Source organism: Balaenoptera physalus (genome assembly GCF_965194825.1).
Source record: "Balaenoptera physalus genome assembly, chromosome: 1".
Taxonomy (NCBI): domain Eukaryota; kingdom Metazoa; phylum Chordata; class Mammalia; order Artiodactyla; family Balaenopteridae; genus Balaenoptera; species Balaenoptera physalus.
In genome coordinates, this window is record NC_138882.1 from 44,637,343 (window position 1) to 44,663,812 (window position 26,470).

General features: G+C 37.2%; 1 protein-coding gene across 4 annotated transcripts in view; it reads right to left on the reverse strand.

The window, feature by feature from the left end:
• Positions 1–26,470, reverse strand: part of PLA2G4A (phospholipase A2 group IVA) — a 157,376-nt gene that overhangs the window by 122,823 nt on the left and 8,083 nt on the right. For 3 of the 4 annotated variants that reach the window (XM_082472967.1, XM_082472963.1, XM_082472966.1), the window contains exon 2: positions 9,088–9,190. In XM_082472967.1, the coding sequence (XP_082329093.1) occupies positions 9,088–9,120 (33 nt within the window). In that variant the 5' untranslated portion in view covers positions 9,121–9,190. Of the gene's footprint in view, positions 1–9,087; positions 9,191–10,024; positions 10,175–26,470 lie in introns of all 4 variants that reach the window. The other variant, XM_082472964.1, reaches the window with a different exon arrangement.

Below are 26,470 nucleotides of genomic sequence, written 5' to 3' on the forward strand. Positions count from 1 at the left end.
TGCCTAACTACAATGAATGTGAACTTGCATACTGTTCACAGGAAATAAGGAGCAAATTGACCACTTCCTTGTTTTTTTTTTTTTTTTCCCTTGGTTTTTATAAGTTAATTTTGGAAACATTAAAAATCTTCAGGTGACGTGTAAACTACTTCAAAACAGGATTATCAAAATCATGCCCCTCTCTTTCTAAGTGCTGTAAAGAGCCATGTTTCCTGGAGCCAATATCACATATAATTTCAAACTAGTATGGACTGGGCTAGCTTCCGACTTGGATAAGTGACTTATGGTTATGTCTCAGGGATGGTGCCAGAGGAAATAATGTTACTGAATACAAAACCAGTGTTCCCTAGGGGGGAACCTAATGGCTCAGCACAATGCTACTTGGTAGTTGACAAAAAGAGATGCCATATTTAAATTGAGATGTCAAATATAAGCTTAATACCCTGATTTAGTCAACAAGATTAAGCCTTGCCTTCAGGTCTTGAATTACCTTACTCTGAGTGTCTTTCTTTATCCATAATCTTTTTCATGGTGAAAATCATGACCCTTTTTTTTTTCACAGTTACAATTTCAAGTCATCATGAAAACTGCTACTGTATTAAATTCATTCTGGAGAATTATATTGACGTCAGTAACTAAAATGATTGGTCACTGGAAAAAAGAACCAGTCAATTTATGCAAAATCAATTTGATGATTGTCCTATTCTGTTGAAAGTTCTACTGTTACAAAGAAGAACCAAAGAACAATCATAAAACAAATCTGATGGAAGAGAAGGTAGATTCTGCATACAAATATTATTTTTCTATTCAACTGCCATTGCCTAATTTAACTCAAATTAAAACTAAAGACTGTTAGTACGATAAGGACTACAGAATCTCATTACTGAATACAGAGATCACCATAATCACCAACAGGCAGCTTCAAACAGATATCAGCAATTTTAAAAAGAACGGCTGCTTTGATGTCATCCAAGAGTGAAGATACTTTTTTAGATAAGATACTTATTTTCAGTGTCACTTCCTGGTGTGGTTTCATTCTAATACATTTAAGAGGCACAAACATCATGCTACTATTCTCCCACATTTTTTAAAGAGCAATCAGTTTTTCTACTGAAAATCAACAGCGCTATCTAAACTTGCTTTAAGAACTGTCAGTCATGGATTGGCTATATGTACAAATGTCCAAAATTGGCTATATGTCCAAAACACCCACCTAATTTGGCAACAGAATTTAACTTTAGCAAATATCATTAAAGAAAATTATAATCAGAAATATGACTTAAGTTTCTTCTCCCTTGTGAACAAGAAATTTTCCATTTGCACAATAAGTACATCTGTCAAATATAGTAATAACATTGTATTATAATATATGTATCTTTAAATATTCAAGTAAACAGAGAGTTCATTTTCACGGAAATTAGAAGATTTTAGGTCCTATTTTAATCAGGATTACTGGGGCTGCTCTAGCAGTGAAACCAGTACCAAAAAAAAAAAAAAAAAAATTGATGGTGATAACTTGGGTCTAAAATACTCATTTAATGACATATTCACCATGAATGTGACTTTAATATCTTCAAGATACCCAAAATAAATAATCACCCAAATTTTTAACACCTAAATTTTAATTGATATAGATTCTAGTCCAATGGTAATTAAGCAGCTATACTACCACAAAAAAAATTTTTTTTAACATTAGCTTTTTTCTTCCCTCAATACTGTAAGCAGATAGGGTAGGGGGTCCCTGAAGGAAAAGAACTAGGTATGGCTTTCATGACATAAGAGAAGCCATTTTTGGCCTAAGCCATTTTGAGATCTAAGCCTGGCCACAATGCTTGTCCTTGAACAGGTCTCAGTAATTAATGATCTTAAGAGAAAAAAAGAATGAAGAGACAAAGGATTGTCATCAGGCAAGAGAAATAACAAAAGCAAAGATAATATATCAGTTATTAAGTACTCCCAGTTCTGTTTCAATGGTAAAGATAAGCCTGAAGCACTCAACCACCAGATCAACTAGAACCTAGGGGAAGATGATGTTGACCTTTTCTGACCTTCGTGACTTCAATCAACTAAAGCTTGGACTCTGTTGACCTCTTCTGCAATTCTATACTGAATTCTCCTCTGCTTAAGCCCCTTCATGAAGATGCATGCACCCTTAGCTTAAAACTTCCCTGACTTTGTTGTTTGGGAGACAGCTCTTTGGGAAAGATCCCCTGTGTTCTCCTTACTTACTGCAAGTAATAAATCCTTTCTTCTCTTGATCTTTTGCTTGGTTGTGTCTTTTGGTTCGACACCCACCAAGAGGTGAACCCAGTTTTCAGGTCACAATAATCCTGAAAAAACCTACACCCTCCTAGGAGTAATTATGGCTGAGTTAAGGCCTGTGAAGTATAGGTATACCTTCGCCCTCCTGGAGGGGCTCACTAGAACACATGAAGTAGCATGTGCACTTGAAAAATTCTCCCCATACATCATTAAAGTCCTTTGGGTGGCAGAGATACTTACTTGGTTTAGAATTACTGACCTAGGTGATATGTCATGTTCATTAAAATCTAAGATGTCTTTGCATTGATGATTTTCAGATATGAGTTTTAAATTAGTAGATCTAACAAACTTGGAAATATGGATATACTTACTATTTTGGAGAATATATCCTTATTTTAAGGGACTTCTTAAAAACCTCTTTGTCTTACTTGTTCTTTTCATTAAGTGAAAAGTGATTAAAAGACACAGACATGAGTCAGAAGGGTATTTACAATACAGTGCTTTATATTCTCTATCTCGGTTTTCTACCCTTGCAATACTGTGATTTATAGGAAAAATATATATTTGGTTATTCAGATGATCAAATATATATCAATATATTTTTTTATAATATAATTTTATAATTATATATTTTATAATTATAGAATTGAGTTGAATTCTTCATCACTCTGCCAGTCTCCAAGAATTGCTTGTTGGTGTAAAGAAGGCTCCACGCACATGTTGGAATTGGGTCCAGGAACCCCTTTCAGCCTTGGTTTCTTCATCTGTAAAATGGCAATTATAATATTACCAACTACATGGGATTTTTCAAGGGTCTCCTGATACAAATCCAGATTCCAATATTAGAATTTCACATAAGGCAATATTGAACATCAATTTTGGGGGATAATTTTACCATCTGTGGAAATCTTTTAAGATGAGATGATTATCTATTTTCTTGGAATTATCTAGAGGCATTAGTGATTTAGAGCAAAAGAATTAGTTGAATTCCACTTGTGATAATGGCAGACTAAATAATCTGGGTTACCACTTCCCACAGAAAATAAATAAAAACTGGATAAGGTTTTACAAAATAAGTAAACATTTTCCTAAAAGTAACTGTGATGGTTAATTTTATTTGTCAGCTTGACTGGCCACAAGGTGCTCAGTTTAAACATTATTTCTGTGTGTGTCTATGAGGGTGCTTCCAGATGAGATCAGCACTTGAATCAGTGGACTCAGGAAAGGAAAGTACCATCCCCAGTGTGGGTTGGCCTCCAATCTGTTGAGGGCCTGAAAAGAATAAAAGGAGGAATTTGCCCCCTTTTTTCCTGTCTCACTGCTTGAGCTGAGACATCTCATTTTATCTCCTGACTTGAACTGAATTACACCCTTGTCTGCCCTGGGTCTCCAGTTTGCAGATGGCAGACTGTGGGACTTCCCAGTCTCCATAACCTCATAAGACAATTCTTCACAATAAATCTCGTGTCTAGATCAATCTATCTGTTATGGTCTGAATGTTTGTGTCCTCCCAAAATACATGTGGAAATCCTAAGCCCCCAAAGATGATGGTATTAGGAGATGGGATATTTGGGAGGGGCAAGGAACCCCCATGAATGGATAAGTGCCTTTATAAAAGAATCCAGAGAGATTCCTTGCGCCTTCCACCTTGTGGACACCGTGGCTAAAGCCCTCATCAAAAGCAACCATTCCAGTGTCTCAGTCTTGGACTTCCCAGACTCCATAAGTATGACCAATAAATTTCTGCTGTTCATAAGCTACCCAGTCTGTGGTATTGTTACGGCAGCCCAAATGAATTAAGACATTATCTATCTATCTATCTATCTAACTATCTATCTATCTATCTACCTCCTACTGGTTCTGTTTCTAATCAATCAGAGAACCCTGATTAATACAGTAACACAGAAGTAACAAGATGGGAAGGCCTTAACTCCCAGGACAGAGATCAAGGGGAGCAAAGAAACACAGGTTTTGCCACAGGGGCATTTGTTGATCCAGAGAGGAGGAGGCTGAGGGATTAGGACCCTTCTAAGGATAAGGACCCTAGTAAGCCACTCCCTTGTTTCAAGCCTAAAACTCTACAGATTGCACCATAGGAATAAGTATGAACAGCCCCTCCACATACTGGCAGCCTCTTTTAGTGTCATCCAGGGGACCCAGAAAACAACTGACTTGAAACTAGGAATATATTTGTCCCAGACTGCTAGCTTCCCGAGCAGCCTGACAGAAACCAATAAAATTCTGAAGAATTATTTCTATAGATAATTTTTCATTATAATAATGTTAAGCAAAATCAAAGATAATTAGGAACACAAGGAGGTATGACACCAAGACTACAAACCAGCACAATTAATTAACAGGCACAGAAACAGCCCCTTCCATGAAACAGCCACACTACACTTAACCATGTCTAAGGAAATGGAAGTCAAACTTAAGTATGACTACATGAAACTGGAAACTATAAAAAATGGCTCAGAAGTTTTAAAAGAGAACCAAATCGAAATTCAAGAACTGAGAAGTAAACTTGGTGACCTTCTAGGGATCTCTAATCTGTGCTCTGTGTTGAAGAAGCAGAAATATGGACCTTACTTTAAATGTGTGTACTTCTGCCTCAGGTTAGAGGCTTGTGGCAGGGAATGGCTGGTATCAGGAAAAGGTTAGAAGCTTATTCCTAACTGCCCTGTTCCTCACTTGTCTAGAATTTGTTAGTGCTCACAAAAAATATGCTATTTGCCATAAAACTCATTATTCCTTTGTGCACAGTGCTGTGATTTTGTAATAGTTTTGTCACCTTTATATTTCTGATTTCCCAGCAGCACTATCTCACCTTCTGATGCCCCCTAGAAATATCCTACCTTATTAAGTTTCTAAAGAATGCTTGTGTACATAATGATTTATTATTTATAAAAGCCCCGTGGAACAGACACAGCAGGTACTACTCATACTCCATATGAAGCAGCTAAAAGTCAGTTTAAGTGCTCAAGAGCACGTAACTAAAGTCTGGAACTACCACTAAAACACTAGTTCTTTGATTACCTACTCCAGTGTTTTTTTTTTTCCCCCCCCCCCATGTTTCCATAATAATCTAGAATAATAGCTTTCTACTTTTTTGGTAACATTTCCAGTCATCCTACAATGACCTTTTTCAAATGTCCCTGTATTTTAGCAGGCAGTCATGCTCGCATACCCAGGTGGTTGACCTCAGTGTGGACACAACCTCAGTTTTCCGTGGATGTGGGGCAGTGGCCCTCCATTGCTAATTGGTGGTGGGAAGAGCTCTAGATTTTTTTTCACTCCAGGGAAGTGACTCATCTTTTCAGAGTAAAAAGATGGAAATTTTTTATAAGTATTTTATATTTGATCTATCTTTGCAATATTGATATCTTCCTGGTCCAAAAGAACTTCAGTAGATTCTGGAGACACAAATACCCTTCAGAATGGAAAGTACCTCAGAACAACTCTAGACCTATGGGAACTGCATTGTGCCATATATGTATTACTCCATTTTCTCCTACATTCTTAAAAGCTGGCACCATTGGAGACAAGAGAACTTGCTGCATCAGCCCACAGGATTCTCCAACATGTCCCTGCATTACAGGTGTGGTGAGGATGAGTCCAGTCTTCACCGCCTTGAGGCAGACAAAACTGCGTCGGCCTGTCTGGCACCCTTCATTACTAGTAAGTTGGCTCAGTTTTCCCCATCTTTCCTTTTTAATAAAAGTATTCTCGGTTATATATTTTGAAAAGTATCCTTCTGTGAAAACTAGAGCAGGAAATTTTGTCACTAAAACAATTTACACACACATATGCACAGTTTTTTTCCACACACACAGCAAAAACAAGCATGAATGAAAGTATAAAGCTCGTAGGACCCTCTCACTGAAGAGGGCTATACACCGGAACGCTAATTGATTGTCCAATTCTGATGCTGGAGAAGGTCAAGAAAAATGTGATACAGATATGTGGTTTTAGCATGCTTCATCATATTAAGATGCCACATAGGTAATTATTATGGCCTAAATATTTGTCTATAGTTAACAAAATTTGCAAGAAAAGGTGACAGAAATGAGTCTTAAAACGTCCAGATGCAATTTGGTTTTAAATATGCTCTGCCGTGTTAAAAAAAGAAACTAAATAGCCGGTTAGCACAGTCATCTGACATGAGACATGTGAGGCCTGCATAGCAGTTAGTAATAAGGCCTGGTCATATTAGGCAGAAAAGTGAAGATCATTTGAAATAATAATTTCTTTGAAATGTATTATGCTCCAGCCATACGGAAATTCTTTCATTTCCTTACATCATGTACTTTCTCACCTCCAGACTACTTCACATAAGCTTTTCCCAATCCAGAAAAGTCATTTTCTCTCTCTTCACCTAACTTCTACTAAACCTTCAGGTCTGTGCTTCCATGTCACTTCCTTTAGGAATTCCAGAAGGATCCCTGTTATTAGTTATTCATGTTGTATATTCCCAGAGTAATCTTCATTGTCTCCTATCAGAGCCCTTACGGTTATTATAAGTTATTTTGCTGCTAGACATAAGCTCAATTCAAGGATTATTTTGATTTCCCAGCGCCTACTGACAGGGAGTAGTACACAATGGGCATTCAATAAATGGTGATAAGTGCTCAGAAAAAAATATTAAAATAGATTTGGAGATAAACTGAATTGAAAGTATAAATGTTAAGATTTAGAATTATTATTGGTCTTTGTCTCAAGCTCAGGGCTATACACCTTAACCTTATCTTCCTTCTCAGTTTCAAGTGCCAGATTTCATGTTAAGGTTTAAGAATGAACACTTTGATTGAATTCTCTGAGTTATAGAAATTATCCATCTCTCTTGAGGTGGTAGGGTAAGAAAAAACTAATCTGCACCTGCCTTCATTGTTTAAATTCATCTACAGAACACCATAACGGAAGGAAAACTGGAATTATTCACTGATAACAGGAATGTGTAAGTTGAAAATCTAAAAAAACTTCAAACTATTAGAATTAATAAAGAAATTCTGTAAGTTCACTGGATCTATAAAAAACACTTGTATTTCCATATAAATACAACGTTAGTTTTTTAGTTTCTAGTGAAACATTAGTTTAACATTAGTTTCATGATTGTAAATGGATTGGAAGATTCAATATTACTATCATGTCATCTCCCCTAACCCATCTACAGAATAATTTCAGTATTAATAAAAATCCCAGCATTTGTGTGTGCGTGTGTATGTTGACAAATTGATTTAAAAACCTATATGGAAATGCAGAGGCCTAAGAAAAGCCAAGACAATCCTGAAGAAGAAAAAGTTGGAGGATTTACACTACCATACATAAAGACACATTTCAAAGCTATAGACATTAAGATAGATTGGTACTGGGGCAAACAAAGACTAATAGACCAATAGAACAGAAAAGAAACCAAGCCACACATATATGGTTGCCTGATATTTAGCAAAGGCACCATTGCCATTTGGTGAGGACATGAGGGTTATCAGTAGACTAGATAAATAGTTTGTGGTATACCGTATTCAGATAATGAGATACTACATGGCAACGTAGAAGTGTGGAATTCTGCTACTCACAATAACATGAATGAATCTCGCAGACAAAATGTTGAATGCAGACATCTACATGAGGGTCAAGAACAGGAAACCTGATCTTTGGTAATAGAAGACAAATATTGGTTAGTTTTGTGGAGTTTATTGACTGGAAGGGACCTGAACAACTCTTCCAGGGTACTTATAATGTGTATTTTTATCTGTATGATGGTTTCATGGTTGGAATACATATGTAAAAATCCATCAAGCTGAACAATTAAAATTTATGCACTTTATATATGCTATGCCTCGGTTTAAAAAAGGAGTCAAACGTTAAGAGAAGCTTGCAAAAAAAAAAAAAAAATTTTTTAAGGAGTTTTAAGAAGAGCAGAATGACCACCAGAGATGGGGGTGGGGGAGGGGACCTGAAGAATCTATTTGATTCAGCACCAAAGAGGCCCTTGATGAGACCTTTTCATAAAGTAGAAAACCTGAGTCCAGTTTTCAACGATTCAAGTTGTGAAAGGAAAAAAGAACTACAAAAAATTATAGTACATTAATCTTTGCTATCCAAGCAGGGAAAGAAAGAGGATGGCACCTCGAAAGGGCTGTAGGGTAAGAGAAGAGTGTTTCATTCTGAATAAAAATGAGGCTTTGTATTATTCCTCAATATCTATAAAAACTATTTCTAGTCCATATAAATCTAACTGGATCTCAAGTGTTAAATTCAGCAAAGAAATTTTTCTCCTCTGCTTTTTTGATCAGAAGAGAGAGTGTACACTTCCAACGGAGTTTGGAAAATTACATACCAAAATTTGAATTATTCAACTTTTTATTAAAAATTGCCCACCTATAAAAGAGTTTCCTTAAATATATCTAACTAAGGGAGAGTTTACAAAATTAATTACTCTGAAAATGCATACCAAAATATAGCCCTTAACTCAATAATTATTTTATCTTCTCTCTTTCAATTCATGTGAAGTGTGCAGGCTGATAATTGCTGAGTGATAACTACACTTTTTACTGTTCCATGAATGTTCAATACTGTTACATATGTTTTGGTATTATTTCCCTCCAAGTCCCTCTTTTCTGTAAACTTACAGTGATAAAAAGAGGAGATGAGTTACTTTTATTACAGATTCTACCTTATTTGAACCACACTAAGTTCATATGATTTTCATAAAAAATGCAAGGCTTTTCATAGAGTTTTATACTTTACTAGCAACAGCACCAATACTCATGCACAAAAGTATGTCTGCCCCCTCCCAGAAGAATATATAAACAGTAAATGACTTACTATAATGTGCTGATAAGGATCTATAAATGACATGTTGGTTTCAATTACAGGAAATCTCTTCACACTTCAAAAGTCTTCTCTGGCACTCTAGCTTCTTTAAAACCTACAAAATAAACAATCCTTATTGTTAAGCCTTCTCTTGGATGTATTCCCAAGATTTAGACGATAATGGGTGTGAACCTTAGGAAGTAAAACTCTACCCAAGGGGACCAGTTAGATTGAGCTCCCTAATTGTTTATATGCATGGGTATACTCACATAATTTAAGAAAGGATAAACATATTCTGATAGTACTTCTTAATTTCCATATTTCTTTGTTCAAATTTATTCTGTGAGTAATTATTGGGAAACTCCAAGATTTTTTTTTTTGCATTTGCCAAGTATTTCATGAGAAATATATTGAAATTACAGAAAATTAAAATTGTTTTTGTACTATTTATAATTTAAAAACCACATGCCACTGTTTGTTTTCTTAACTGGATCAGTATCACACAAATTCACAATAAAAAAGGAACATTTTTCGCTTTAGCTATTTGTTAAGAATTTTAAAAACATATTCATGTTAAATTTTAATTTTAATGCTGATGTTTTAAAAGAAATGTTTGTTCATTCTGAAGTACCAGTTTAACTTGAAAGAAGCTAAATGAAATATTAAACAATTAGAAACAGTGCTGTACAAAATGATGGAAACAAGCAAAAAAGTGGAACTAGAGAATAACCTGAGAACTGATCTCTGGAAAGGAGCTAACTATAGACGGTGAGGCGGAGTGAATTTAGAATATAATGTTCCAGGCGGGCAATTTGAGGAACTGAGAGAAGACAAGTGGCTAGTGAATGGTGAGCAAGAGTGAAAATGGCTTATGATGAGTTTGGAAATAATAGGCATGGACAGATCATGTACAGCCTTGTAGGCAACTGTTCATCTAGATATAGCTCACCCATTCTCCAGGACACAGCTTAAATGTCACCTCGACAGAGAAGCCTTCCATGACTTTCAGAGTATGTTTGGTCTGCCTGTTACTGGTTCCATTTATACCTTGTACTTCTCTTTCAAGCCTTTCATTCCACTTATACAATGTCTGCCTTTCCTGAGAGAATTAAAGATGCATAAAGTCGGTGACCACATTTATCTTGTTCATAGAGTTATCCATCCCTACTGCCTAGCACTATGCCTAAAAATATAGTAGGTTCAGGATAAGTATTTGTTGGATAGATGGGTGGATGGATGGATGGATATTACATTATGTCAGGTTTATATATGAAGGAAATTCACAGACTAGCACTGACACTCTCTTTTGATGTCTCTCTTTTTCATTCCTAACTATCCTTAATGTCAAAGGATGTTAAATATCACTCTCTAATTAAAAAAAAAAAAAAAAAAAGCAGAATAAGTGAAATTCCAGAAGGTGAAAGACTAGTACTCAAAGTGTTTAGAGGAAATTTGTTACTGGCGCCCAAAGTTTGGTGTCAGCAACTTTATTTCCTCTTCTCATTTCTAGCAACTCCATTCATAACCCCTGTGTTTACCACCCAACTATTCACCACTACTACTGTCACTACCATATCCTGCATCAAGACCTGGATAGAGGCTCTCTATATATTAAAGCCAAAAGTAGGAAGCATGTGTACAACAGCTAACTGCCCAGGTCGATTAGGTTAGAAACTACAAGGCAAATAGATATTTAAAAACATCACTCATGGCACTTAATCCTAGAGCAACATCCTTTTGTTCTTTAAATCCATTCAGGGGTATCTCTTTTCCTACCTTACTAAGCTTAAAAATAAAAACAAGAATGGAAAATAACTGAGCTGACACAGAGTCTGAACGTTGTAGGGGAAGACTCCATAGAACAAGCTGAGGAAAGTCACTAAAACAAACAAATAAACAGCAACAGTAACCTTCCCAGAGAAAGGATCAGAATCCATGAGTTGCTATAATATATAATCTAAAATACCCAGTTTCCAGCAACAACACCACTAAAAACAAAAAAGAAAAACAGGAAATTGTGACCTCTTGAGCCACACACAGGAAAAAAAGCAGTCAAAGTAACTATCTCTGAAGGACCCCAGATTATGAACATCAGAAATATTTCACACCATCTGTTATACGTTCACAGAACAAAAGGAAAGCATGAATTAAAGGAAAGTATGATGCAATAACATATCAAATAGAAAATAGCAATAAAGAAATATAGACATTAGAAAAAATAACCAAATGGAAAATCTGGAGTTAAAACATAACTGAGGACTTCCCTGGTTGCACAGTGGTTAAGAATCCACCTGCCAATGCAGCAGACACAGGTTCGAGCCCTGGTTGGGGAAGATCCCACATGCCGCGGAGCAACTAAGCCCGTGCACCACAACTACTGAGCCTGCGCTCTACAGCCCGTGAGCCACAATTACTGAGCCCGTGTACTACAACTCTGAAGTCCATGTGCTTAGAGCCCGTGCTCCACAACAAGAGAAGCCTGTGCACCACAATGAAGAGTAGCCCCTGCTTGCCGCAACTAGAGAAAGCTCGCACGCAGCAACGAAGACCCAACACAGCCAAAAAAAATAATAATAATTAATTAATTTTAAAAATAACTGAAAATTTTACTAGAGAGGATAAACAGATGTGAGCTTGTAGAAGAATCAGTGAATTGAAAGATGCCTCAATAGAGATTATTCAATCTGAAGAACAGAAAAATAAAATTAAAATAATGAAGAAAAAGCCTCAAAGACTGGGGACAACATCAACTACACTAATGTATATGCAAGTGGAATCTCAGAGGGGAGAGAAAAAAAGGAAAGAAAAAATATTTGAAGAAATAGTGGCTGAAAATTTCCCAAGTTTGATTAAAAACATGTTGAAAAGCTCAACCAATTCCAAGTGGGAAAAATACAAAGAGATCCAAACCTAGACATATTCTATCTGTTGAGTATCCAAGACAAAAATAAAATAAAATCTTGGAAGTTACAGAAGAAAAAAGGTTCATCACGTACAAAGTAACCAAAATAAGATTAATAGATGACTTCTCATCAATGGAGCTTGAAGGCAATTGGATGACATATTCAAAGTGCTGAAAGAATAAAACTGTCAACCAAGGATACTATATCCAATAAAATTATCCTTCAAGAAAAGAAGGAAAAAAAAAGACATTCCCACATCAATACAGACTGAGAATATTTTTGCTAGGAGATAGGCATTACAAGAAATAGTGGAAAAAGTTCAGGTTGAAAGGGAGTGACACCAGATAGTAACTCAAATCCACACAAAGAAATAGAGAGCACTGATAAAGGTAAGTATATAGAAAATTTTAAATGATTGTATAAATACATTTTTTTTCCTCTTCTCTTAACTGATTTAGAAGTCAATTACATAAAATAATAATAATAAAATTGTGTTGTTGGACTTAAAGATGTAATATATATGAAAATAATAGTACAAAAGAGGGGAAGAAATTGGGGCTATAATGGAATAAGGAAAGAACACAAGATGGTAATTGAATCCATAGGAAGAAAGAAATTGTAAATAAATACATCAATATAAAACATTTTATAAAAACAATTTTTCTCTTTTCTTCTTAATCTTCTTTAAAAGAAATGGAATATGTAAAGCAATAAATTACAATACTGTATTGTTGGGTTTACAACATATATAGAATTAATATATATGATAATAATAGCACAAAGGAGTGGGGAGGGATTGGAACTATATTAGAGCAAAGTTTCTATATTTTACTGGAATTAAGTTATTATTTGCATAAAGTAGATTGTAATAAATTAAGGTGCACCTAGAAATAATTCCTAGAGTAACCACTAGGAAAATCACTCAAAAATATAGTTAAAACATCAACAAAGGAACTAAAATGGTCTGCTAGAATATACCAACTTAACACAAGAACAGAGGAACAAAAAAAGAAATGAGACATATAGAAAACAGAAAGCAAAATGGCAGATGGAAATCCAACCATAACTATAATATAGTAGTCCCTTCTTATCTGCTGTTTCCCTTTCCAAAGTTTCAGTTACCTGTGGTCAACTGAAGTCCAAAAATATTAAGTGGAAAATTCCAGAAATAAACAATTCATAAGTTTAAAATTTTGCACTGTTCTGAGCAACATGATGAAATCTCATAATATCCTGCTCAATCCCACCCGGAATATGAATCATCCCTTTGTCCAAAGTATTCTACCCATTAGCCACTTAGTAGCCATCCTGGTTATAAAATTGACTGTTGCAGTATCTCAGTGTTTGAATTCAAGTAACCCTTATTTCACTTAATAATGGTCCCAAAGCACAAGAGTAGTGATGCTGGCAATTCGGATATGCCAAAGAGAAACTGTAAAGTTCTTCCTATAAATGAAAAGGTGAATCTTCTCAACTTAAGGAAAGAAAAAAAAATTGTATGCTGAGGGTGCTAAGACCTACAGTAAGAAGGAATCTTTTATCTGTGAAACTGTGAAGAAGAAAAAAGAAATCCGTGCTAGTTTTGCTGTCATACCTCAAACTGCAAAAGTTACTGCCACAGTGCAGATAGGTGCTTAGCTAAGATGGAAAAAGTATTAAATTTATACCATAAAATACTTTGAGAGAGACCAAATTCATATAACTTTCATTACATATATTGCTATAATTGTTCTATTTTATTATTAGTTATTGTTGGTAAACTCTTACTGTGCCTAATTTATAAATTAAACTTTATCATAGGTGTGTATAAGAAAAAACATAATATATGTAGGATACAGCATACCTGAGATTTCAGTCATCCACCAGGAGTCTTGGAACATAACCACTGCAGATAAGGGGGGATAACTATAATATTAAATGTGAATGAATTTTACCCTCCAATCAAAAGGCAGAGGTTGTCAGGCTGGATAAAATCTAATACATACAAAAGACTAATAAAATCCAAATAAGGTTTGTAGTTTAGTTAATATCATTCTACCAATGTCAGTTTCCTGGTTTTGATAATGTACTATGGCTATTTAAGATATTATATTGGGGAAATCTGGGTAAAGAATATATGGAAGTTTTTTTTGCAATTTTTTTTGATGTGGACCATTTTAAAAAAGTCTTTATTAAACTTGTTACAATATTGCTTCTGTTTTGTGTTTTGGTTTTTCGGCTGTGAGGCATGTGGGATCTCAGCTCACTGACCAGAGGTCAAACCCACACCCTCCACATTGGAAGGCAAAGTCTTAACCACTGGACCACCAGGGAAGTCCCATATTTTTGCAATTTCTTACCTTAAATTATTTCAAAATAAAAAATTAGTTTAAAAGTCCAATACACGAGGATAGATGTAATTTATATGTACAATTTTCATTCCAAAGTTATGTTCAAAAGAAGTAACAAAGGAGTCATATGGGAAAATTATTGGGTAAGGTCCACTTTCTTCAGAATAAAATCATTGGTCATTATTGCCAGACAGTGATGACATTTTCAGTTCCAGTTACAAATGGGCACCCATTCATCCTTTTTCCCCCTAAACTGTTAATAGTAACAGTAGATATTTTAGGTTTCAGTGAAATTAAGGCATTTCTGTCCACCTAACCACATTAAATACTGGGAAAATATCTTCCCCCAAACAACTAGCTTAGCCTGGAGACATTATTGCAACGAATTTGCATAACCACTATCATGAATGATGTATCATGAATGATATCATGAATGAATACTCATAGAACAGCAGTTTTGGGGTTTTTTGTTTTTTATAACTAAGCTGAATAACCAGTCTTGGTGAGTGTACAGTCTTTTAAGTCTGAAGCAAGAGATATGAAGCTCATAGTTTCTTTTTTTTCTTTCTTTCTTTTTTTTTTCCTTGGCTGCCCTGTAATTTGAAACTTCCTGAACACTAATGAAAGGGAAATGCAGATACACTTTCCAACACACACTGGCCTGTGCAATGCAACTGTTGACTTTCAGTGAATGCTTCATATTGTGTGGTCTGTCCAAAACCCTGTTAGTCACATTGTCAGGGCAAGATGGACTTCTCTGGGAAAGGTGAAAAACAAACAAACAAACAAACAAAAACACAGACTAGAGTGTTTTGTCATTCTCTTTCCCTGCCTAGAGTTACAGGACAACAGGAAAATAAGAGGTTATCACAATTATACCACAGAGATATTGCAGGTTTGGTTCCAGACCACCACAACAAAGCAAATATCTCAATAAACAGAGTCACAAAATTTTTTTGGTTTTCCAGTGCATATAAAAGTTATGTTTACATTGTAATGTAGTCTATTAAGTGTGCAGTAGCATTGTATCCAAAAGAACAATGTACAAACCTTAATTCAAAATACTTTATGGCTAACCATCATCTCAGCGTTTAGCAAATCATAATCTTTTGCTGGTGGAGGGTCTAGCCTCGATGTTGATGGCTGCTGACTGATCAGGATGGTGGTTTCTGAAGGTTGGGGTGACTATGGCAATTTCTTTTTTGTGTGTGTAGTAATTTCTTAAAATGAGACAACGATGAAGTTTACTGCATCAATTGCCTCTTCCTTACACGAAGAATTTCTCTGTAGCATGCAATGCTGTTTGAGAACATTTTACCCACAGTAGAACTTCTTTCAAATTTTGAGTCAAGGGACTTCCCTGGTGGTCCAGTGGTTGAGAATCAGCCTTCCAGTGCAGGGGACATTGGTTCGATCCCTGGTTGGGGAACTAACATCCCACATGCTGCGGGGCCACCAAGCCCACGCACTGCAACTACTAAGCACGCAGACCACAACTAGAAAGCCCACGTGCCACAACTACAGAGCCTGCATGCTGCAACTACTGAGTCTGTGTGCCACAACTAAGACCCGACATAGCCCCCTCCAAAAAATTAAATAAATAAATATTAAAACAAAACAAAATTGGAGTCAATCCTCTCAAACCCTGCTACTGCTTTATCAACTAAGTTTATGTAATGTTTTAAACTTTTTACTGTCATTTCAACAATCTTCACAGCATCTTCACCAGGAGTAGATTCGACCTCAAGAAACCACTTTCTTTGCTCATCCATAAGAAGCAACTCGTCATCCTTTCAAGTTTTATCATGGGATTGCCAAAATCCAGTCACATCTTCAGGCTCCACTTCTAATTCTAGTTCTCTTGTTATTTCCACCACATCTGCAGTTACTTCCTCCACTGAAATCTTGAACTCCTCAAAGTCATCCATGAAGGTTAGAATCAACTTCTTATAAACTTCCTTTAATGTTGATATTGTGACCTCTTCCCATGAATCACAAATGTTCTTCATGGAATCTAGAATGGTGAATCCCTTCCAGAAAGTTTTCCATTGCCTTTGCCCAGATCCATCAGAGGAATCATTATCATCTATGGCAGCTATAGCCTTACAAAAATGTATACTTCTTAAAGAATAAGACTTGAAAGTCAAATGAATTGATGTTGTGTCATCAGGCATAAAAACATTAATTTCATTGTACATCTCTGTCAGAGCTCTTGGGTGACCAGGTGCATTGTCAGTGAGCAGTAGTAATATTTTGAAAGGCATCCTTTTTTTTGAGAAGTAGGTCTCAACAATAGGCTTAAAATATTCAGTAAATCATGTTCTAAACAGATATGCTATCACCCAGGCTTTGTGTTTCCATTTATAGAGTACAGGCAGAGTAGATTCAGCATAATTCTTAAGGGCCCTGGGATTTTCAGAATGGTACATGAGCACTGGCTTCAACTTAAAGTCACCAGATGCATTAGCCCCTAACAATAAAATCAGCCTTTCCTTTGAAACTTTGAAGCCAGGCATTGACTTCTCCTCTCTAGCTATGAAAATCCTAGATGGCATCTTCCTCCATTAGAATGTTGTTTCATCTCCATTGAAAATCAGTTGTTTGGTGTAACCACCTTTATTAATGATCTCAGCTAGATCCTCTGGATAACTTGCTGCAGCTTCTACATCAGCATTTGCTGCTTCATCTTGCACTTTGACGTTTTAGAGATGGCTTCTTTCCTGAAACCTCATGAAACAACCTCTGCTAGATTCAAACTTTTCTTCTGCAGCTTCCTCACTTCTCTCAGTCTTCATAGAATTGAAGAGAGTTAGAGCCTTGCTCAGTATTAGGCTCTGGCTGAAGGAAATGTGGCTAGTTGGATCTTCTATCCATTCCACTAAAACTTTCTCCATATCAGCAATAAGGCTGTTTCACTTTCTTATCATTCATGTGTTCACTAGCGTAGCATTTTTATTTCCTCAAGAACTTTTCCTTTGCATTTACAACTTAGCTAACTGTTTGGTACAAGAGGCCTAGCTTTTGACTGATCTCAACTTTCAACATGCCTTCCTCACTAAGTTTAAACTTATTTCTAGCTTTTGATTTAAAATGAGAGACACATGACTTTTCCTTTCACCTGAACACTTAAAGACCATTGTAGGGTTATTCATTGGCCTAATTTCAATATTGTTGTGTCTTAGGGGATAGGAAGGCCTGAAGAGAGGGAGAGAGATGGGAAACAGATAATGCGTGGAGCATCAGAACACACACAACATTGATCAGTTAAGTTTGCTGTCTTATATGGGTGCAGTTCATGGAGCCCCAAAACAATTACGATTGTTTCTTTCTCTATAAAATAGGGGAAATGGTCCCCGCACCTCACAGAGGCAGTGGGGGGATGAAATGAGAAAAAGTATGTCAATCATTAAGCATCGTACCTAGTGGGTCATAAATATACAAAATTATCATTTGTTATTGTTTTTTAGGAAACTGATGCTTTCCCCCAAGTTCCTGAGACTTATTTGGTTCTATGGAGATTTCTAAGAAATTCAAGTAGGCAAATTTGTTGAGCACATTTTATAAAGACTGTGTACTTTATCACACTCAACAATGAGTTTTAATAGAGATTAAAGATCCTGCTGTTCCTGATCCATTACATTTTATATATATATATATATATGTATATACAAACATATGTGTGTGTGTGTATATATATATATATATATGGCTCTGATTTATCTGCTTCAAAATTCAAAGCTTTCTCCATTATTCTGGATATAGAAAGATGTTCTAAAAGCATGAAGGCATGAAGTGCATTATTGTTTCCATCATCATCATTCATATATACCAAGGCATTACTAAAGTTACTAGGGCATTAATAAAGTTTTAAATTCTTAAATTATTTTGCTGTTGCTTTTTTAAAACCTAGGCTAAGCAAAGAGTGTGATATCATCCACAGGCAGAGAGGAATGAAGAAACAATAAGAATTAAGTACATGAGCTGCTTTATATTAGAACTGTCTCTCAGGCTGTACCCTAAGTTTAATACAGAAAACCTGTTAAGAGAACTGCCCTGTTCCCAAGGAAATAGAGAAGCATGCCATCAGATACAAAGGCACAGATTAATGAACTGGGTCTATTTCTCAAGCCAGGAACCCAAGAGTATGGTACATGCCTCTCAGGTCCCACAGTGAGATGTGTGGTCCCTCACTAATGTCCATCCACACTATTCCTTTTGAATTGAATTTTTCCACTCTGTTTTTATTCCTAGGCCACTGACACTGCTTCTTCATCTCTCAAATTTGTATTATTGAAAGTTCATTATTTAACTTGACAAATATATATGGAATATCTATATATTCCAGTTTCAGAGCAGAGAAAGATTCAACTGGTTTAAAATAAACAAGGCTTGCTAGAAAAGGCAAATACCTGAGCTGATATTTGAAACCACAAAAGGGCCTAGATGTCTAGAAAAGGGGGTAGAAACATGTGCTCTAGGAAAAGGCCATGAGCAGCAAGCTGCAGCCACAGTGGAGATGCCCCATCCCATCTCAGGCTCTCACCGGTGCCACCCAGCCACCCAAAACCCTCCTTACCTCTCTCCCACATACCTTTTCTTTTTTGGCCACGCTGCGTGTGACCTGTGGGATTTTAGTTCCTGGACCAGGAATCAAACCCAGGTCTTGGCAGTGAAAGGCGAACCACTGGACCACCAGGGAACTCTCTCCCACACACACCTTCTGTGCAGGATAGTCTCTTCCTGTCCTTGAGGATTCTGTATAAACTCACTCTCTGAAGTAAACCATCTCTTTATCTACATGGTTAGGACCCTTGTATTTCTCCTTGATATCTCCTACCGCAGTGTTATGTACTCTATTACCATTATTTAGAGGCTCTGTCTCCTCTAGCTGTGAACGACAAGAGGGAAGTTTTGTCTCCTTCTCCCTGTATTCTTGTTGGGCCCTGAGTGATCACCCAATTACTATTTACTAAAGGATGAATGAACAAACTTGGAATTTATATGGATTACTGGGGAAAACTGATTAGACCATAGACGAGGTTTTGGGTTGAGAAATAATCAAGGGGAAGTACAGCGTAATTATAGAACCTGGAATGACAAGCTGGAAGATATCTCAGCAATTACTAATCTGAACGCTTAATTTCAAAAGTTCACATTATGCGTTTCCCAGATGCCAGTGTTATTGTGCTAAGTGATTTATATACGCCATCTTGTTTTGTCTTCGTAATAAGAGAGGGATTATTATGCCATTTTAGAGATAAAGCGTGAGTGATTTGTCTAAAAATCACTGAAAACTCAAACTGAGGCAGATGGTCCCCCTTACTCACACTTTACAAGAGAATATTGCCTCCCAGAAAGACTAAGCAACATTCCCCAGGTCATCTGGGTGAGAAACGTTGAGTTGGCCCTAGAATCCTGACCCTCTGACTCATACCAGGTTTTCTTTCTACATCATTCTGTCATTCTGCCATTCTACAAAAGCCTCTAAAGGACAGGAAGAGAGAGGGGGCAGGGTGGAAGTGACACTTTGTATTAGTTTGCCAGGGCTACTATAATTAAACACCACAACCTACATGGCTTAAACAACAGAAACATTTTCTGACAGTTCTAGAGGCCAGAAGGCTAAGATCAAAGTGTCCAGCAGGTTTGGTTTCTTCTGAGGCCTTTCTTCTTGGTTTGAAGATACTATCTTCTCCCTGAATCCTCACATGGTCTTTCCTCTGTACCCATGCTCCCCTAGTGTCTCGTAGGGTGCCCAAATTTCCTCTTGTTATAATCACACCAGTCAACTGGATGAGGGCTCATCCTAAGGGTCTCATTTTAACTCAATCACCTCTTTAAAGGCCTAATCTCCAAATACAGTCACATTCTCAGGGACTGGGGGTTAGGACTTCAATATATGAATGGGGAGGGGCACAATTCAGTCTATAACACAGTTCAATAATATAAATATAACAGTTAAACAAAGATGCATACAGTTGTTAATGGAGAAAGGTGGCATTTGAGGAGGGAAGGGCAACCAGCCAGAGGAGTCCAGATATCATACAACAGGCACCTAAACTAGGATTGTGAGGAGATAAAGAAGAAGAGAGAGCACAGCATTATTTAGATGGACCAGCCTCCCTCATCCCCATCTGGTTATTTTGAAAGTGCACAGAAACACACACACACACACACAGCGTACATAAATGAAACACAATGCATAATATAATTTATTTTACCACTTCACAATTGGGAAGTACAAATCCAGATAAACCTATTTTAAGGGCCAGAAAACTGGCTGGCCCAGTTTCATACGTTGCATGACAGACAAAGCAAGAATGTCTCCTCAGTCCAGAGACAGTTTTCTGGTTTTCTTTCTCTGACCTTCCAGTTTGCTGTTATTTTCCATCGTTTCACCTCTTCAGTGGCCAAAAACAAGCAGCCACTCTGGCTGTATTTTAAGGTCAGAAAATTTTGGAGTTGGAAGAAACAGTCATAATCACCACCTAGACAGACCTTGTGCAAATTTGTAAGCTGAGGTCTAAAGATATAAACAAACCTAGAGAGTTCACCCAGTTAGGGAAACAGCTGAACTCGTCTCGCCACTCTCAACCAGGTGCCCTTTCTTTACACCCTCTCCTCTCCCCGCCGCCATCCCCAACCAGCATACTTAGGCTAAAAAGGGAATTTAGCCAAAATTAAAAGAGCATTTGTATACAATTTAGTTTGACCAAATGGCCAAGTTATTGTCTGGTGGTGTGAAGTAGGCTCAAGATATGAATCTGAAGGAAATGAACAACTGAATTTCTCTCTGTGATTGGTCAAATAAAGCTTAAAAAGAGCCATTTTCATCTTTTAGATTTTTCTAGATGTGAATCATAGTTATAAGATGTTGACTTACAAATGCAACATGGATTGTTTTTAAAAATTCCTCTTCCCCCACAGACCACTACGGAATAATACCACATTGACAAGTGTTTATTATGTTCATTTTCAGAAAGTGGAAAATGTTTTACCTTCTACTTAAAAGAAACTGATAATGGAGAGGTATCAGTGTTAACGCTTTTGAAATATACCTAACAATGTGGCACAAAATGCCAGGAAAAGGAATGGGCTTTGAAAAGTGCATTTACTTCTGCAACTTTCTTTCTCCAGACCAGATGGTTTGCAAATATGCTCCCCTAGGGAGTATTTGTGTTTTGTTGAGGGTTCCACTCCCTCCTTAATTGCTGCCTCTTTTTATGACGTACCCAAGATTGCCACAGCAGGGAAAGCCATATCTTTTTCTAAAGAAAACAGTCCAGGGAAAACCCCCAGGAAAACCGTCATGCTGGCTTAAGTGTTTCATGAGAGCCATTTTATTACTGGGTGAGTTATAACATTTTGAAGTTGTTTTACTTCTCAACTAACATGATAACTATTTCAAGCAGCCCATGAGGTTGATCTTGTAATTAAAATATGAATGTTGACTATGATCTTGAAGTGGAAAAAAATGACAAAAAAAATAGCAGGAGCTGTGGAAGATCAGAGGCACTGTACACCCACCCATCTCATGGGTTACTGGGAAGTTAAACCACTAACCATGACAGGAGCATTCTACAAGTCCTGGATTGTGTAATGTACAATAGGAATTCAAGTTCATCATTCTTTTTTCAGGTTGTAAGAAGTTTTAGAAACGTGCTTCTAGACACTGTGAATGGCAATTCACTTTTGAAATAAACAGGAAATTCAGTCTTTTGCAGGATTAAGAACTCTGTACATAGAAAGTATGCATTTGAGGGGAAATTCTCAGGAGTTCTTAATATGTTTTATGCCTTGGATCCCTTTGGCAGTCTGATGAAGCCTACACGCCCCATGATATAGTCTGACACTATAAAGTTCTTAAAATAAAAACTCTGGATTACAAAGGAAGCCAATTATATTGAAATGCATGGAATCTATGCAGTGTAGTAGACCTCTTAAACGGTCTCAATGTATGCATTGAAGGGTTTTCTCTCTCTACTTCTGTGGAGTAGTACATCTATGCAAGTCTAAAGTTCAATGTAAAGTTTTTTAAGACAGAAGAACTTTCAGCACTATAAAGGGTAAAGCAATAGAAAACTAAGTTATTTTTGTACTATCTACCTCTGCTAGCACCATAATAAACATGTAAGCCCAACCTGAATATTTAGGTGTTACATATAATAAACACAGGTTGAAATGAACTAGAAATACTCATTTGCTCCAAATTGTGAAATATACATTTCCTCAACCTTTGATCAACAATGGAGAACAGTGCCAAGGATATTAATAAAATCTGTAAGAATGTTTCAGTTGAGCTTCTGCTGATGAGATATAATGCCTCAATGGGTTTTGTAAAAATAGGAAATTAACAAAAGCAATGTTACACTCTCCCCTTCATTTTGGAGAGGAAGAAGTTCGATAACTATATCTATACCACAGCCTAAGGAAATATGGGCAGAACCAGGAATAAAGCGTAGGATGACTTTCCAACACATGATAGACATGTCTTATTGAGGTAGAGAGGGAAGGAGGACAAAGAGGCATCTCCTGAGTGCCAGGCAGCGCATCTGGGAAACATCTGAGCCAGAAGCAAACTCAAGTGCATCTGATCACAAGGAGTTTCCCCTCCCCACCTCCCTGCCCAGCCTGAGCCACACAGACTCACTGCTTCCATTCATGGAAGCACCTGGCCATCCACAGTGTAAAACTAAAGCACTTCAGTAGAAGGATTTATGAGAAATGGCTAATGAATTAAAAATTTATTAAAACAAGATATTTTTAAACTTCAAGGAAATACGAGAGTCCGTATTTCAATGAAATTGTTTTAGTTCTTAAAAAAAAATATCAGTTTGATTATGGTGATTATGATAACCAGCTGTTCTCTAAAACTCTAAAGATTGAAAAAAAAGAAGGAAATGACTTTTAGTTGCAAAATGAAGGATTTTTGTCAGGTTGAAGAAAGAATATCCTGCTAACAGAGCTGTAAAAGAAAGACCCTCTTTTTCGATGGTTGATTATTACTACTGAATGTTTCAGCCCTCTTTACATTGCAGAGTTGTAATGGTTCCAAGTCTACAAAGCACTGTCTTTCAGGGAGCACTAAGGTGGCCTTAGTGCAGGAGTAAAGTAGGCAAAGTTGAGGGGTAAGATATAAACTCTACACAAGAACTTAGCTAGATATCCAAGAAAGGCAGGCAAGGCCACGGTTAAACATTCAGAACTGAAAACAATTCTAGCAACTAGGAAGGAAACGGAACCTAGCATGATGGCTCTTGGAACAGGTAAAGGCATTGAGATTCGCTCAAGTGTAGAACTGCGCCTAGCAGTTGGCTAGGCAAGGAAACCAAGAGTTTGAAAGGAACAAAGACTGAATCCCTGCTGACTAAATGCTGGAAATCAAGCCAATTTGTGACTGTTCCTTACTAGTTAATAATTATCCTAGATAAAAAGATCTGTATTCTACAAGTTCATGAATTTCTACGCATTTTTGTTTTAGGTGTTTTGTTTTGTTTGCTTAGTGTATTGGTTGTTCATTTTAAGGGTTTCCAGATTTTCTTTCTTTAAAAACTCACACTCAAAAAAAAAAGAAAAACAAAAAACCCCACTCTAGCAAAACTCAGCCATTCTGGCTTCTCTGGGTTTGCTCCTAGCATTTAAACATAGCTGGAGAAAAACGACCTAAACTGGCAGACTGGTTTTTAATCTTAGGTTTACATTCTCAGAACTCAAAGAGGCTCTCACCACTACACAACGCCTTTCTAAGTTTTTCTGGTGCCCTTGAGGTCCCACGCTAGAAAGACTTTCCTCTCCCCCTCAAGTCTCTTGCCTCACCCCACCCTCACTATTGGCTGTGACCTCATCTCCCTTCGCTGAGAAAACAGAAGGCACCAGGGGGAAGTTCCCATCTTCCCACCAGCAAATCTGCAAACTCCTCTGCCCAGGCACTTGGGTTCTCCTTCTCCCTGGCACGAAGGAGGCAGAGTTCCTCCTTGTGTTGCGGACCTAGCCCCACACGTGGCTCTCTAGACGCAAAATCCCTCTATCTTCTTCAAGTACTTCCCTCTGACGGCCATGCCTTTTTTTTTTTTTTTTAATTTATTTTATTTATTTTTGGCTGCGCTGGGTCTTCGTTTCTGTGCGAGGGCTTTCTCTAGTTGTGGCAAGCGGGGGCCACTCTTCATCGCGGTGCGCGGGGCCTCTCACTATCGCGGCCTCTCTTGCTGCGGAGCACAGGCTCCAGACGCGCAGGCTCAGTAGTTGTGGCTCACGGGCCTAGTTGCTCCGCGGCATGTGGGATCTTCCCAGACCAGGGCTCGAACCCGTGTCCCCTGCATTAGCAGGCAGACTCCAAACCACTGCGCCACCAGGGAAGCCCAATGCCTTTCTTTTCTGAATCATCAACCTTTACCATCTACTGGAAAATCTGATTGGCTAGCTTTGTTACAGTCTTCCTTAACTCCATATTCCTTTTCCCTCCATGTCTCCATTTTTATGCTGGGTTTCACTGACAGATTTCTCTAAAGGGCCATTTGTTCCCACTGTACCTATCCATGTCCCCAGAGTCCTCCACTCCTATCCCTTTTGCCATCTCACTGCGTCCCCACCTCTCCACTGGAACTGCTCTTATCAAGACCACTAACGAGGGACTTCCTTGGTGGTCCAGTGGTTAAGACTCCATGCTCCCAACGCAGGGGGCCCAGGTTCGATCCCTGGTCAGGGAACTAGATCCCGCATGCCGCAACTAAGACCTGGCGCAGCCAAATAAATAAATATTAAAAAAAAAAAAAAAAAAAAGACCGCTAATGACCTCCAAGTTTTCAAATATGGTCGTCACTTTCCTATCCTCTGTTTCTCTGGAAGCACTTTCCCTCCTTTGTTCCCATGGCATCATCCTTACTACTGGTTTTCCATCTGATTTCTTGGTTGTTCCTTTGCAGGCTCATTTAAAAATGCTGTTCTCTGCCTGGAACCCCCATCTGAGCCACACTACCCTCACTCTAGGCACCTCCCACACCTGGCTTCTCATCCCTCACATCTCGGCTTAAATTTTACCTCGCAGGGAAACCTTTCCATCCTTCACCTCCCCAGGTTAGCCTGTACTATTAAAGTCCATTTGCTTCTTTTATTATTTGTTTATTATTTGCTTAATTATCATCTCTCTCCTCCAAGAGGGAATTGACTCTTTATTCACCCATGTGTGCCCTAAATGTAGGACAGTGCCTAGCATGTAGTTAGTATTAATTAAAACATACTGAACTGGTGAAGGAATAAATGCACATAGCCCAGTGATCAAAAATTCCTGGATTATATTAGCATCTGCCTTTTTTTTTCTTGGCCCAACAGGTAAAATTCTTAAGTGAAAAAGAGAGTACAGACTATCTAAATTGCTTCTAATACCTCTTCTTTTTCTAAGTATTTAAAAAGGTACATTTTTCCTACTCTTTTCCTAGGCATGCTACATATATTCATGAAATAGTATCTAGAAATTCTTTTCTTCACAGAAAATTGTAATTTATACAAGAATGCTCTTTTCATTGTGACAATAGCTCATAAGGTATTAATCAACCAACCCAACTTGTCAATTTAACACATAATTTAAGCAGATAGTAAAATTTTCTGCAAACACTGAATGAGTTTCACAAAACTGATTCTTTTATTGCTTTTCATTGACAACAGAGGGATCGTCAGTGATAAGGATAAGAAAAAAAAACTCATATAAACATTGTGGACTTCTATATATTTTAAATATAAATCCCTCATTGTCACTACCTCAAAAAATAAGTACCAAGCAGCAGATTATAAGCAACCATCTTAATATTTTGCAACTAAATTTTTAATTAATTAAGAAATCTCTTTAAATTAGAATTTAAATTTGCTGTGAGAAGTCTTCCTAAAATGTTAATAGCATCTTCTACTAATCAATGATATAATGATACTTTGAAGTTATATTTGAACATGAATTCCCATTGTACACTGAAAGTAGTGATTTTGAAGACTACTCCATGAAATGCCCTAATGTTACCTCTTTGAGATCTAAGTTCATGACCTCAACCAGTTTTAAACTCATCTGCCTCTTCTTCATGACAGTTAAATGGAAAGGAAGTGGATACCTGTTTGAGCTTTGTGGTAGATAATAACAACGGACTGATGGATATTAAGATATCTTAATTATAGATG